The sequence below is a fragment of the Hypanus sabinus genome, chromosome 23 (assembly GCF_030144855.1).
Source record: "Hypanus sabinus isolate sHypSab1 chromosome 23, sHypSab1.hap1, whole genome shotgun sequence".
Taxonomy (NCBI): Eukaryota; Metazoa; Chordata; class Chondrichthyes; order Myliobatiformes; family Dasyatidae; genus Hypanus; species Hypanus sabinus.
The window spans coordinates 58909068-58922184 of NC_082728.1; the positions used below are offsets into that span (position 1 = coordinate 58909068).

A 13117-nucleotide genomic window follows, 5' to 3' on the forward strand; every position below is an offset into this window, starting at 1 on the left:
ACTCTCTAACTTAAGTGACTGAGAAGCCCCAGTAACCCGAAGAATTTTTACTGGTACTTGAGTGGACCCTTCATTCACAAAAACAAATCCCTCTGACATAAAATGATCGAGTCCCTTCCTAACTCGGTAAGATCTTGACAGAGCTTCCTTTGAATGTCCCGAACCCTGCGGGTTTCTGTGTTTTTCAAAGTGTTGCACACAGGCATCTGGAACTGCCTCCTTTTCCCTCTTCTTCAAATGGAAACAGCCATGCCATGACCAGATTTCCTACAATAGTGACAAATAGGACCGAAAAGTTTTTCCTTCCCTTGTTTCCCTTCATCCTAACCTTTATCACTAGCTTCCGAATTAATTTCTGGTTTACCCTGACTATCCATGCTACTCTTTTGGAAAGTTTTACTTGGAGTAAACTTGCTCTTGTGGGTTAGAGCATACTCATCTGCTAATTTAGCAGATTCTCTCAGCATGGCAGTATACTTTTCATCCAAATATGCCTTTATGTCATTAGGGATGCACCTTTTAAATTCCTCAATTAAAAACAACTCTTTCAAGTTGTCATAACCTTCATTCACATGTTTAGATATGCACCATTGCTCAACACACACAGATTTGTCAGAGGCAAATTCCACATAAGTCTGTTTCACAGATTTCTTCAGACTTCTAAATCGTTGTCTATAAGCTTCCAGAACCAATTCATAAGCTTTAAGTATAACCTGCTTCACAGTATTGTAATCAGCTGTCTGTTCACCAGTTAAGGCTGTATAATCCTCTTGTGTTTCACCTTTAAAGACACTTTGTAAAAGGACAAGCCAGCCTTCTTTCAGCTAACTTGAACTCCAAGCAACTTTCTCAAAATGCTGGAAGTATTTATTCACTTCTGCCTCATTAAATGGAGGAACCAGTTTAACTTCCTGACTAGCAGCAAACGGTACAACTGGTCTCCTAGAACCACGTCAGATTCTCAAGCCTTAACCTCGCTATCTCTAGCTTAAATTCCCTCTGTTTCTCTGCTTCTCTGGCATCTGCTTCTCTGCCTCTGTCTTTCTTTATCCTCTAACCTCATTTGTTCCAGTCATAACTGGATCTCCACTTTACTTACAGGAAACTTTTCTAACACCTTCTTAACAAAGTCCCCCTTAGATACATAGTACTCAACTATTCTCCGCTGAATCACTGGCTTTGACATAGCTGTCTTTATCTCCATAAGCTCCAGCTCTCTAGCAATTTCCAGCACCTTACCCTTCAGGAATTGGCAATGCCAGAAATTCCCCAATATCAATTGCTGCTGATATTCACTCACAAACCAATCAAACGAAAGGAATTGGGTATTTCCCCTTTCCCAATCAGATCGTTAATTAAACAATTAAGTTCCAAATTTGTTCATATCTGGATGAGCCCCCAATTTTTGTTATGCACCAGCAGTAGTAGATATGAAATTGTGTTTGGTTTTATAAATAAACAACAAAATTTATTAACCTCAACTCAAAAAATTGAAAAGTAAACAAAGGACTAACTTAAACAGAAATTAACGGTGTTATTTGTCTATAGTTATCAAAAGTCGAATTTAGAGATAATTCTTAACAGTTCTTATTCAAGCACAGTCTTAAAGTGGTAGTTTAATAAGTCCATTTGATTCATAAAGTAAGGGAGAGGAGAGACTTCCCGAACCAACTTTGGATCGATGCTTGAAGAAAGACGAAACTGCTGATGCAGATCCCAGCCACTAAATGCCTTTTCCGAAGATCCCGAAGAATGAGATTTCTCAAAGTAACTGACCTTTCACCAGAGGTGGTCACCACACACCCGAGACCTTGCAGGGGTTAACCAAAAGTGCGTGCCACACTTCACGTCAATCACTTCCATACACACAGAATGCCGTTGATTTCTATCCAACCCTTTGGGTTCGTATGATGCTGGTATTTCTTCATGCTGTCCTGCGATTACGTAACCACCAACTGTGACTCCCAACAAAAACAACTACGCAACAGGTTATCGTCTCCCCTTTTATACCAGCAGAACATGCTATCACGTTGCATCACATCACCCCAATATCAGAAGACAATTACATCATACCAATATCACAAGGCAATTACATCATGCTCACAAGAAACTCAGGGGACAGGTAACAATCATGTAACATTGACCCAATCATACTTCCATATTCTCAGAGTCAAAAGTAAAGGCATTCAGAGCAGATCATTGCTTTAGGTAGCAGTATATGGTGAGCAATGAACACTAGCATATTCCTCACCTCTCTTCCAATTTGTACATTAGTCCAATTCATTCTAAAAAGACATAGTGCACATGATGTCTTTCCAAATTATGTGTGGCAGCAGGTTATATTTTCTTGAAGAAACAACTTTGAACCTTTGATCATTGGACAGTTCCCAGAATCCCCATCCTGAGTGCCTGCCAAAGCTCTGAACAATGCAAAACTTCAACATCATTTTAGTGGTTTCTATTGCCTTGCAAAGCTACAGCACACGACAGAAAAAAGATAATTGTTTATGAGGCAGTTTAATCTACTCAAATGACCCTCAGGGAGATGTACAGAGATATTGAATAAAATGTAATTACTGAGTTACAGTTTACTTACTTGGGCCCTTAGCTCCTAATGGTACCATCGATCACCTCCCATCTGCATTGTCCTCTGAAGTTGATGGTATGGTTGGAGTTCATCAACTCTTCTGCAATCCATTGCATCACTGTACAGGGGATTCACCAGAGCCCTGTTGGCCAGCCTTACCCATTTCCACCTGTCAAGATGGGGACATACGGTTGGACTTTGAAAACTGAGTTACATATTACAATGCCATACAGAAAACTGGATCAACATTGTAGCTTGAGACTGTAATTCCAGTCGAAAGGAGAAACCTCCAGTGAGAAATCTGTTGAGATACCTGCTCACTATCCAGGATGCCCTTCAGCCCTGGCAGTATCCACTGGTCCTAAAAGGTCTCCTGGTGGACACCCTATGCTTCAGTTCCAGTGGGTGGACCTACGCTGGCCCCTTGCCTAAACCTGTGAATGGCCATCTTAGGCAGTCTGGGGAGCAGACCAATGAGGCAGTCCTATCATCAACTCTCCCCACCCCCCGCACTGAGTGCTCAGAGATCAGGAGAGTGGGGCTGAAGTGCAACCAGAGTTTGAAGGGTAGCTTCCGCACCCTGTATAAACATGGACCATGACACTCTAGAAGTGTCAGATGACTAGGAGCTTCCCAGCCTTGCTTGCACAGCTCTGTGCAGCACACTCCACCCCAGGTGCCCAGTGTAAAGGGTAGAATAATAAAGGCAAAGACTAGTTTCTAAATAGGGAGTCTTTATCTAGAATTCCCTGAAGGTTAACTTGAAGGTTGAGTCAATGATAAGAAAGGCAAATGTTAGCATTTATTTCAAGAGGACTAGAATATAAAAGCAGGAAGTAATGCTTAAACTTTATAGCATTGCTCAGGCCACACGTGGAATATGGAGAGCAGCTTCGGGCCCCATATCTAAGAAAGTATATGCTGGCATTGGAGAAGATCCAGGAGAATTATCCTGGGAATGAAAGGGTTAACATATATTTGGATCTGGACCTGTCTGTACTCAATGGGGGATCTTTTTGGAACGAATATTGAAATGCCTAGATAGAGTGGATGTGGAGAGGATGTTTCCTATTGTGGGAGAACCTAGGACCAGAGAGCAGAGCATCAGAATTCCTTTAGAACAGAGATCAGGAGGAAGTTATTCAACCCACGATTTGAGTCTGTAGAATCAAGACGTTGGGTATATTTAAAGTGGAGGTTGATAGGTTCTTGATTAGTCAGGGTGTCAAAAGTTATAGGGAAAAATCAGGACAATGGGATTGAGTGTCGATAATTGGCCATCACGAGGAAATCTGCAGATGCTGGAAATTCAAACAACAACACACAAAATGCTGGTGGAACACAGCAGGCCAGGCAGCATCTATAGGGAGAAGCGCTGTTGACGTTTCGGGCCGAGACCCTTTGTCAGGACTAACTGAAAGGAGAGATACTAAGAGATTTGAAAGTGGTGGGGGGAGGGGGAAATGCAAAATGATAGGAGAAGACCGGAGGGGGTGGGATGAAGCTAAGAGCTGGAAAGATGATTGACGAAAGTGATACAGAGCTGGAGAAGGGAAAGGATCATGGGACAGGAGGCCTCAGGAGAAAGAAAGGGGGAGGAGGGAGCACCAGAGGGAGATGAAGAACAGGTAGGATGATGGGCAGAGAGAGAGAGAAAAAAAAACAAACAACTAAATATGACAGAGATGGGGTAAGAAGGAGAGGAGGGGCATTAACAGAAGTTAATCCTTTCCCTTCTCCAGCTCTGTATCACTTTCGCCAATCACCTTTCCAGCTCTTAGCTTCATCCCACCCCCTCCGGTCTTTTCCTATCATTTCGCATTTCCCCCTCCCCCCCCCCCCCCCCACTACTTTCAAATCTCTTACTATCTTTCCTTTCAGTTAGTCCTGACGAAGGGTCTCAGCCCGAAACATCGACAATGCTTCTCCCTATAGATGCTGCCTGGCCTACTGTGTTTCACCATTAATTAGCCATGGTTGGATGGCAGATCGGGGCAAATAGCCTGATTCTTTTCCTATGTCTTATGGCATTATGGACCAGGGCCAAAGGTCCACAATGCCATAAGACAGGAAAATAATGAGTATGCATGGCAGAGTAATGTGTGGAAGGAAGGCAGAGTCCCTGGGTAGCAATGGAACCAGAGCCAATTCTGCCACTGTTCTGGGCAAGATCTGTCAGGAAGAGCAATGTGTTGTGGTTGATATGGCCAACGAGACAGTGGCAGCTTGATTGCCTGCTATGAGTTGATTGCACTGTGTATAGAGGACATACCTTGAACACTTTTCCTATTCCCTTCCATTTGCAATTAGAACAAGTTCCGGCTCAGTCTGAGAACTTTGGACAATAAAAATGATGCTCATCTGTGTAAATCTGACCACGACACCCAGAGTAGAGAAATAAAGATCAAACCCAGCACTTCTGCAGACTCTCTGTTGGTGAAAGCCTCCCTCATCTGTGATCAGTGTCCCTGTGACCAGGTAAGCTCCTACTTTACCTTTTTCAAAACTTTCACTTAACTTTTCAGTCTCCTTAACTGCCTTTTATGGTTTGTCACAGAATCCTGAGATTAGATCTTCCAAATGCAATTACAATGGTGATTTCCGTTGTGGGGAATGCCTGTGCAACGAGAGATGGTAAGATCAATCAGCTATTTTATGGTCCATCTCTGATACCCCTCTTCCCCTCCTTAGATCTCTGTCTCCATCTCCAGATTCCTGTATCTACCAACAACATTTACAAACCCACCAACTCCTAGTTACTGTCACTGGACCTCTTTCCACCCTGCCACTTGTAAAATGCTGTTCCTCTCTCAGTTCTTCTGCATCAGTTGTCATGATGAAGCTTTCCATTCCAGGATGTCTGAGATGTCCTCTTTTTGTTTTCTTTCCACCACCATCAATGCTGCCCTCGCCCGTATCTCATCTATTTCCTGCATATCTGCCCTCACCTCTTTCCCCACCCAACATAACAGGGATGTGGTTCTTTTTTACCTCACTTGTCCAGTACCAGAGGGCATGGATTGAGAATAAGAGGTCAGTTATTTAAGACAGAGTTGAGGAAGAGCTTCTTCTCCCAGAGGGTTGTGGAGGTGTGGAATGCACTGCCTCGGAAGACGGTGGAGGCCAATTCTCTGGATGCTTTCAAGAAGGAGCTAGATAGATATCTGATGGATAGGGGAATCAAGGGATATGGGGACAAGGCAGGGACTGGGTATTGATAGTGAATGATCAGCCATGATCTCAGAATGGCGGTGCAGACTCGAGGGGCCGAATGGTCTACTTCTGCACCTATTGTCTATTGTCATCACATGAGCCTCCATTCCAACACCCTGTTCTCTTCAGCCTCCACTATCTCCAGTGGGATGCTTCCCACCAAGCCCATCTTTCCCTCCCCTTTCTCCCTTGTCCACTCTTCCTCGCTCTGAGTCTCCCCCTGGCAATTATCCCTGTGACCATGCTAAGTGTTACACCTCCTCCCTCACCACCATTCAGAGCCAGAAACAATCCTTCCGGGCGAGGCAATATATCACCAAGTAACTCTTTTGGGGTAATTTATTGCTCCTGGTGTGGCCTCTACATCAGTGAGACCCAACGCAATTTGGGAGAGTACTTGAATGAGCATCTTTGTTGTAACAGCCAGGATTATCCAGTAGCCAGCTATCTCAGCTCCACTTCCCATTCCCACACTGACCGTCTGTCCTTGGCCTCCCCTAGTGGAGCAACTCCTCATATTCTCTCTTGGTAATCTCCAGCTGATGGAATGAAGGTCAATTTCTCTAACTTTCAGTAACCACACTCCTTGCTTTTCCATCATTCTGGTCGACCTTTGCCCTTTCTCTTCCTTTCCCTCACTCTCATGACCTGCCCTCTAGTTCCTCACATCAGTCCTTTCATTCCTTGACTTTCTTCTCTCTCCTATCACATTTCTTCTTCAGTCCTTTATCACTCTGCCTATCCCCTCCAAGCTGCTCACGTTAATCCCTTTCATCCCTTTTCCCCACCCCACCCCCACCTGCCTGCTCCTAGATCTCGCCTATCACCTCCCAGCTCATGCTCCTCCTCTTCCCAGACCTTTTCATTCTGGCTTTTGCCACCCTCCTTTCCAGGGTCTTCACCCAAAGCACTGACTGTTCATTTCCTTCCATAGATGCTGCCTAACCTGCTGAGTTCCTGCAGCAATGTATGTGTTCCTCTAGATTTCCAGCAATTTCACAATCTCAGGTCATTTGTTTGCTTTATAAAATACTTGGTTGCTGTATGTGTCATGGCTATAGCACAGAAACAGTCCTTGGCCCATTGAATCAGCACTGACCATCAACCATCCAACTACATCGTACCCATTTACATACAATCTTCCCTCTCCTCTTTCAGCCCAGCTGAAGGGTCACGCAGTGCTGTCTGGAGTCTGCGTGTTCTCCTTCTGATTGAGCAGCAGGCCAATTATTAGTTTAATTAGCCACTAAAATTGCCCCCAGTGTTTAGGTGGTGTTAGGAGAATCAGGGGAGTATTGATGGGAATGCGAAAGACGTTGCAGTGAGAGTGCGATTGGTGAAATTCTTCTGGGAGCTAGCACAGACTCACAGGGCCAAACATCCTTCTGTAACAGAAAAGACGTGAGTGATGGACGGTCAAGGGAAGCTGGTTTGTTTCAGTACGTTGATAGTGAATGGCACCACCTCCTGTCTGCAGGTTTCACTGATGAATGCCCACCTTCCCTCTCAGGCAGGGCCGTTACTGTGACTGTGAAAAGTCCTCTGAGGAAAATAAGAAGGTCTGTACAGATCCCAGACTCAACATCACTGAAAACTGCTCGGGCCGCGGGGACTGCCAGTGTGGCGTCTGTTACTGCCACCCCTCAGACAACCACCTGGAGCAGTTTGATGGGAAGTACTGTCAGTTCAGCAGCCTGTTGTGCCCCCGCTTCGCTGGCTTCACCTGTAATGGTGAGTTGAACAACATGTATTTTTTTAAAAAGAACAAAGTGGTTTGGTTAGGAGGAGCCTTGAATTTGTCTGTAGTAGAAACTCACAGCTGAGTTTACAGTGAGCTCCCAGTGATACCATAACACGTAGAAGCAGGATTTGTCCATGAATTGTAAAGTCTGCTCCGCCATTCCATCATGGCTGATTTATTATCCCTCTCAACCCTTCTCTCCCTAGCATTTGACATACTTACTAATCAAGAATTTACCAACTCCCACTTTAAATATCAGATGATTTGGCCTCCACCGCTATCTGTGGCATTGAATTCCCCATGGCTAAAGAAATTAATCGTCATCTCTGTTCCAAAGGGATGCCCTTCTATTCTGAAATTGTGCCCTGTGGTCCTAGACTCTCCTCGCCGATTGGAAATATTCTCTTAATGTCCCTTCTGTCTAGGCTTTTCAAGATTAGGTAGGTTTCCATGAGGTCTCCCTGCCCTCATTCTTCTAAGTTGTAGTGAGGACAGGCCAAGAGTCATGAAACACTCCTCATATGTTAACCTGCTCGTTCCTAGGATCATTGTGAAAGCCTCCTGGTCTGAGCCCTCTCCAATGCCAGCACATCCTTTACGCTTTAGCTCAAATGCAGCCTGACTACAACAAAAGAGCAAACAGCAAGGCACCACTGTCATTTGCTAGGGAGTTAGTTGCTGATCAGGGTAGCAGGGACATTTGTTCTTTCAATGTTTCTGAGGGACATTTTACGTCTCCCATGACAGAGCTGTCATTTTTTTTACATTTCACCTTGAAGAGGTATTGCCTCTCAGCAATTCAGCTCCCCACCTCCCCCCCACCCCATTAATGTTCCTGGAAGCATCGGTAAGTTGGCGGGGAGATGTGCAAGCTCCTAGGTAACAGACCAGCACATGACTGACATCTGACCAGGAGGAAGACAAATCACAGGGTGCCAGTGCCCAAGGGACTTTGAAAGACCAACAGCTTGGAAGCTGCATGCCCTGTTGATGCTATCTCCTCCTGTCCTGGACCCCCAGGTGTTGTGCTCCTTCTAACTTATGGATGAGAACTGAGAAAGTTACGGGTAGTTACTGCTGACAGAGGGTAATTAGTGGGGACAGCGAGTTGAAGATAGAGGGGTGTGGAGGTGATGCAGTCATTGTTTTACATTGAAACAAATCATCTCAAGCTCCTGTAGGTTAAAGGGGGCGTCTTCGGAGATCAATAGTAGTCAATAGTTAATTGATTCCTTGACCATGCTTGTTCTTCAGTGGGAGCCTGGCCTATGTCCATTCAGAGGGCTGGGTACACTGGCTTCAGCACCACTGCCAATAGACAAAGATAGAAGGATACAACACTGCCACCATCTCATTTGAGAAAAATCCACCTTCTCAAATTCCAGCAGATTGTGTTTCAAGAGAACTCTATGCTTATTTGATCAAAATGATCAGAGACCCAGAGTAGGATGGGGCTGACGGCGGGTAGACTGACCGGTGGGGCTGACGGCGGGTAGACTGACCGGTGGGACTGACGGCGGGTAGACTGACCGGTGGGGCTGACGGCGGGTAGACTGACCGGTGGGGCTGACGGCGGGTAGACTGACCGGTGGGGCTGACGGCGGGTAGACTGACCGGTGGGGCTGGCGGCGGGTAGACTGACCGGTGGGACTGACGGCGGGTAGACTGACCGGTGGGACTGACGGCGGGTAGACTGACCGGTGGGACTGACGGCGGGTAGACTGACCGGTGGGGCTGACGGCGGGTAGACTGACCGGTGGGACTGACGGCGGTTAGACTGACCGGTGGGGCTGACGGCGGGTAGACTGACCGGTGGGACTGACGGCGGGTAGACTGACCGGTGGGACTGGCGGCGGGTAGACTGACCGGTGGGACTGGCGGCGGGTAGACTGACCGGTGGGACTGACGGCGGGTAGACTGACCGGTGGGACTGACGGCGGGTAGACTGACCGGTGGGACTGACGGCGGGTAGACTGACCGGTGGGACTGACGGCGGGTAGACTGACCGGTGGGGCTGACGGCGGGTAGACTGACCGGTGGGGCTGGCGGCGGGTAGACTGACCGGTGGGACTGGCGGCGGGTAGACTGACCGGTGGGGCTGACGGCGGGTAGACTGACCGGTGGGGCTGACGGCGGGTAGACTGACCGGTGGGGCTGACGGCGGGTAGACTGACCGGTGGGGCTGACGGCGGGTAGACTGACCGGTGGGGCTGACGGCGGGTAGACTGACCGGTGGGGCTGACGGCGGGTAGACTGACCGGTGGGGCTGACGGCGGGTAGACTGACCGGTGGGACTGACGGCGGGTAGACTGACCGGTGGGGCTGACGGCGGGTAGACTGACCGGTGGGACTGGCGGCGGGTAGACTGACCGGTGGGACTGACGGCGGGTAGACTGACCGGTGGGGCTGACGGCGGGTAGACTGACCGGTGGGACTGACGGCGGGTAGACTGACCGGTGGGGCTGGCGGCGGGTAGACTGACCGGTGGGGCTGACGGCGGGTAGACGGACCGGTGGGGCTGGCGGCGGGTAGACTGACCGGTGGGGCTGACGGCGGGTAGACTGACCGGTGGGGCTGACGGCGGGTAGACTGACCGGTGGGGCTGACGGCGGGTAGACTGACCGGTGGGGCTGGCGGCGGGTAGACTGACCGGTGGGGCTGACGGCGGGTAGACGGACCGGTGGGACTGACAGTGTGTCGGGCTGGCTAATAGAAATGGTGGTATAAGTTGGATTGACCATTATGAATGTGAGATGTACTGACAAAGTTGAGGTTATTGCCCTTTGTGTCTGCAATGCTTATGGTTTGTATTTGATTTGGTTTTCTTCTAATTTTGCATAGATCGTGGTAGATGTTTTGAGCAGACTTGTCAATGTGACTCTGGGTGGACAGGTCGCTCGTGTGAATGTCCCATCAGTAATGCTACCTGCATCGATCCAAACGGGGTAAGCTGAAATTAATGGGAGGCATAGATGGCACTTTCAGCCCGAGGGTGAATGCCAGTCCAGATGGCAGGTCGCCATGGTTGATAGTGATTCAATTCCTGACTTCCTCAACAACCAATTTTCATCTCAGTGTGATGTAAAATTTTTCTTTGCTTGTTTTCTCTGACAGTGAATGGCACATTTCTCAGTTTCTCTTGTGTCTGTGTCTGTGTGCGCATGTTTTTCTAATGGGCTGTAATGCTGCATTGGGAAAAAAGCAGCTAATTCCAGGCGGCACAATTAAGGAAACAAATACAGTACTCCTGCTCCTTGTACAGGCCCAGAGAACTTCTGGGGATGGAGCAAGGAAAATGTATGCAGAATTGCAGACTCAACAATACAAGTTAAGGGGTGGAGTTTCAAGATGGCGACGTAAACATCTCCCTTTTAGGTGCTCTTCACTTTTTTAACTATAATCACCCTTTAATCAAATCTTTTCGAATTTAATCAAATGAGTTGATATTTTCGATTGACTTTTTTTTCCCTAAAACTATATTTGATCTAATTTTGTCGAACTTAAAATGGCTACAAGTAAGAAATCGTCTAAGGAGCCTTTATCTATCGATGCAATTTCTAATCTTCTGGACACTAAACTTGCAAGTTTGGAAAGCAAGCTGGAAAGTAAAATGGCAAGTTTGGAAAACAAGCTTACCACGAAAATGTCTGAACTTGAAGGAGTTGTTAGATCGCTTGATACTAAGCTTCAGTCGCAGGCATCAGATATTCAGCGGCATGAAGATAAGTTGGCGACTCTTGAAAAATTAATTGTTGAAGAAGTACGTACAATTGAAGTGTTGGATAAGAAGGTACAATCGACTCTTAAAATTGTAGATCAGTATAAGTTTAAAATTACTGATCTCGAAAATCGATCTCGCAGACAGAATTTGCGAATTATCGGGTTTCCCGAAAGAGTTGAGCCCGGTGATTTAACTGAATTTTTCTCTAAATTACTGTGGGAAATTTTCGGTGATGAAGGTTTGCAAACTAAACCTGTTATTGACCGTGCTCACAGAGTTGTGAGGTTTTCGTCTACGACTGATAAACCACGAGCGGTGATTGTTCGCCTTCATTATCCTCGTGAGAAAGAGCTTTTAATTCGATTAGCTCGTAAAAAAGGTATGATTTCTTACAATAACTACAAATTTCAAATTGTTGAGGATTATTCCTATGAGGTGATGAGAGCCAGAATCGCTTTTAAACCAGTGATGGCAGAGATTTACTCGATTGGACTTAAACAAGCTTTAATGTATCCAGCGAAGCTTAGAATTACGCTGAACGACAACAGTCAGCAAATTTTTAACACTCCGGAAGAAGCGAAGAAATTTGCTGAAGAATTTTGATCTTCTAGTGCAACTTGAACTATGTGTTATGTGGAAGATTTTTCGGAGAGAGGATATCTTTTTACTTTAAGTTTTAACCTATGAAGCTGGGTTGTAACTTCTTATTTTGATCTGCGGGTCTGGTTTTTTTTTACTATCATCATTGTTTATAGATGTTCCTTTTAATTTTTATAATATCTTTTTTTTTCTTTCTGTTTCGGTTATATACGTCTATATTTTGCAATAATGATTTACTTTTTTTTAAGATGTCATTTCTTTTTCCCGTAAGATTCTGTTTTTTGTAAGCATTTATTTGTTTGCCTGTACTCAGAAATGGGACGAATGTTTTGGATTTTTGGTCTTTTTTTTATATATATTGCACTGTTTATTACATCCCTTTTTTTTTAATCCTATTTTGTCTTTTAATAGATTGCTGAACTCACATTTGTATTTTAGTAATATGGCTTTTTCAAAATGGCGTTTCTTCTTCCCATAAGTCTTTGCTTTTGAAACGTCATCTTGTATTTGAACACGGGATTTTTTTTAAAGGTATATTACACTTTCAAATTTTGATGTTTATACTTTTTTTTATTAATGATTGTTTGTTTTATTATATTAGTTTTTTTTAATCTGATTGATATATATTTTCTTTTTGCAACTCTATATCTTAATCTGGGTGTTATATAGTTTTCTTTTAATCTTTTTATAGAGCTGCCATCTTGAAATGGGGGTAATGTTAGTATTAGATTATGCGCCTGCCGCTTGGCTTTTTTTCGAAGGGTGGGGGGAGGGGGGAGGGATCTTTTTTCACGCTTTTGCTCTTTATTTTTTTGCTTTTAGTTTATGGGCCGACTTTAAATTATTAATATTGTTGAGGTGTCATGTTCTCCAGTTGCTCCTGAATCAATTTTCCTCCTTCCTGAATTGTGGGTTATGTGTCTTTTTAACCTTTTATGATACACACAATTAGTATTGACATGATGGATAAGTCTGTTAACTTTATCTCCTGGAATACTAATGGTTTAAATCATCCGATTAAATGTAAAAAAATATTTAAAGTATTCCATAGACTGAACGCTAATATTATCTTTGCACAGGAGACCCATATCAGGAGGGAGGATAATCAACGTTTTTTTTAGGTTCTGGAAGGGTCAACAATTTCACTCGAATTGTACCGCTAAAATTAGGGGTGTGTCTATTTTTATAGACCCCTCAATATCATTTACACATCATGAAATTATTTCTGACCCACAGGGTAGATTTTTGTTGATAA

At 45.2% G+C, this 13117-nt stretch overlaps 1 protein-coding gene across 6 annotated transcripts in view; it reads left to right on the top strand.

Moving 5' to 3' along the window:
* The window catches only part of itgb4 (integrin, beta 4), a 161602-nt gene that overhangs the window by 54909 nt on the left and 93576 nt on the right, over positions 1 to 13117 (top strand). For all 6 annotated transcript variants that reach the window (XM_059948938.1, XM_059948935.1, XM_059948936.1 and 3 more), the window contains exons 11-14: positions 4898 to 5065; positions 5145 to 5221; positions 7311 to 7531; positions 10383 to 10486. In XM_059948938.1, coding sequence (XP_059804921.1) covers positions 4898 to 5065; positions 5145 to 5221; positions 7311 to 7531; positions 10383 to 10486 — 570 coding nt within the window. The remainder of the gene's footprint in view (positions 1 to 4897; positions 5066 to 5144; positions 5222 to 7310; positions 7532 to 10382; positions 10487 to 13117) is intronic.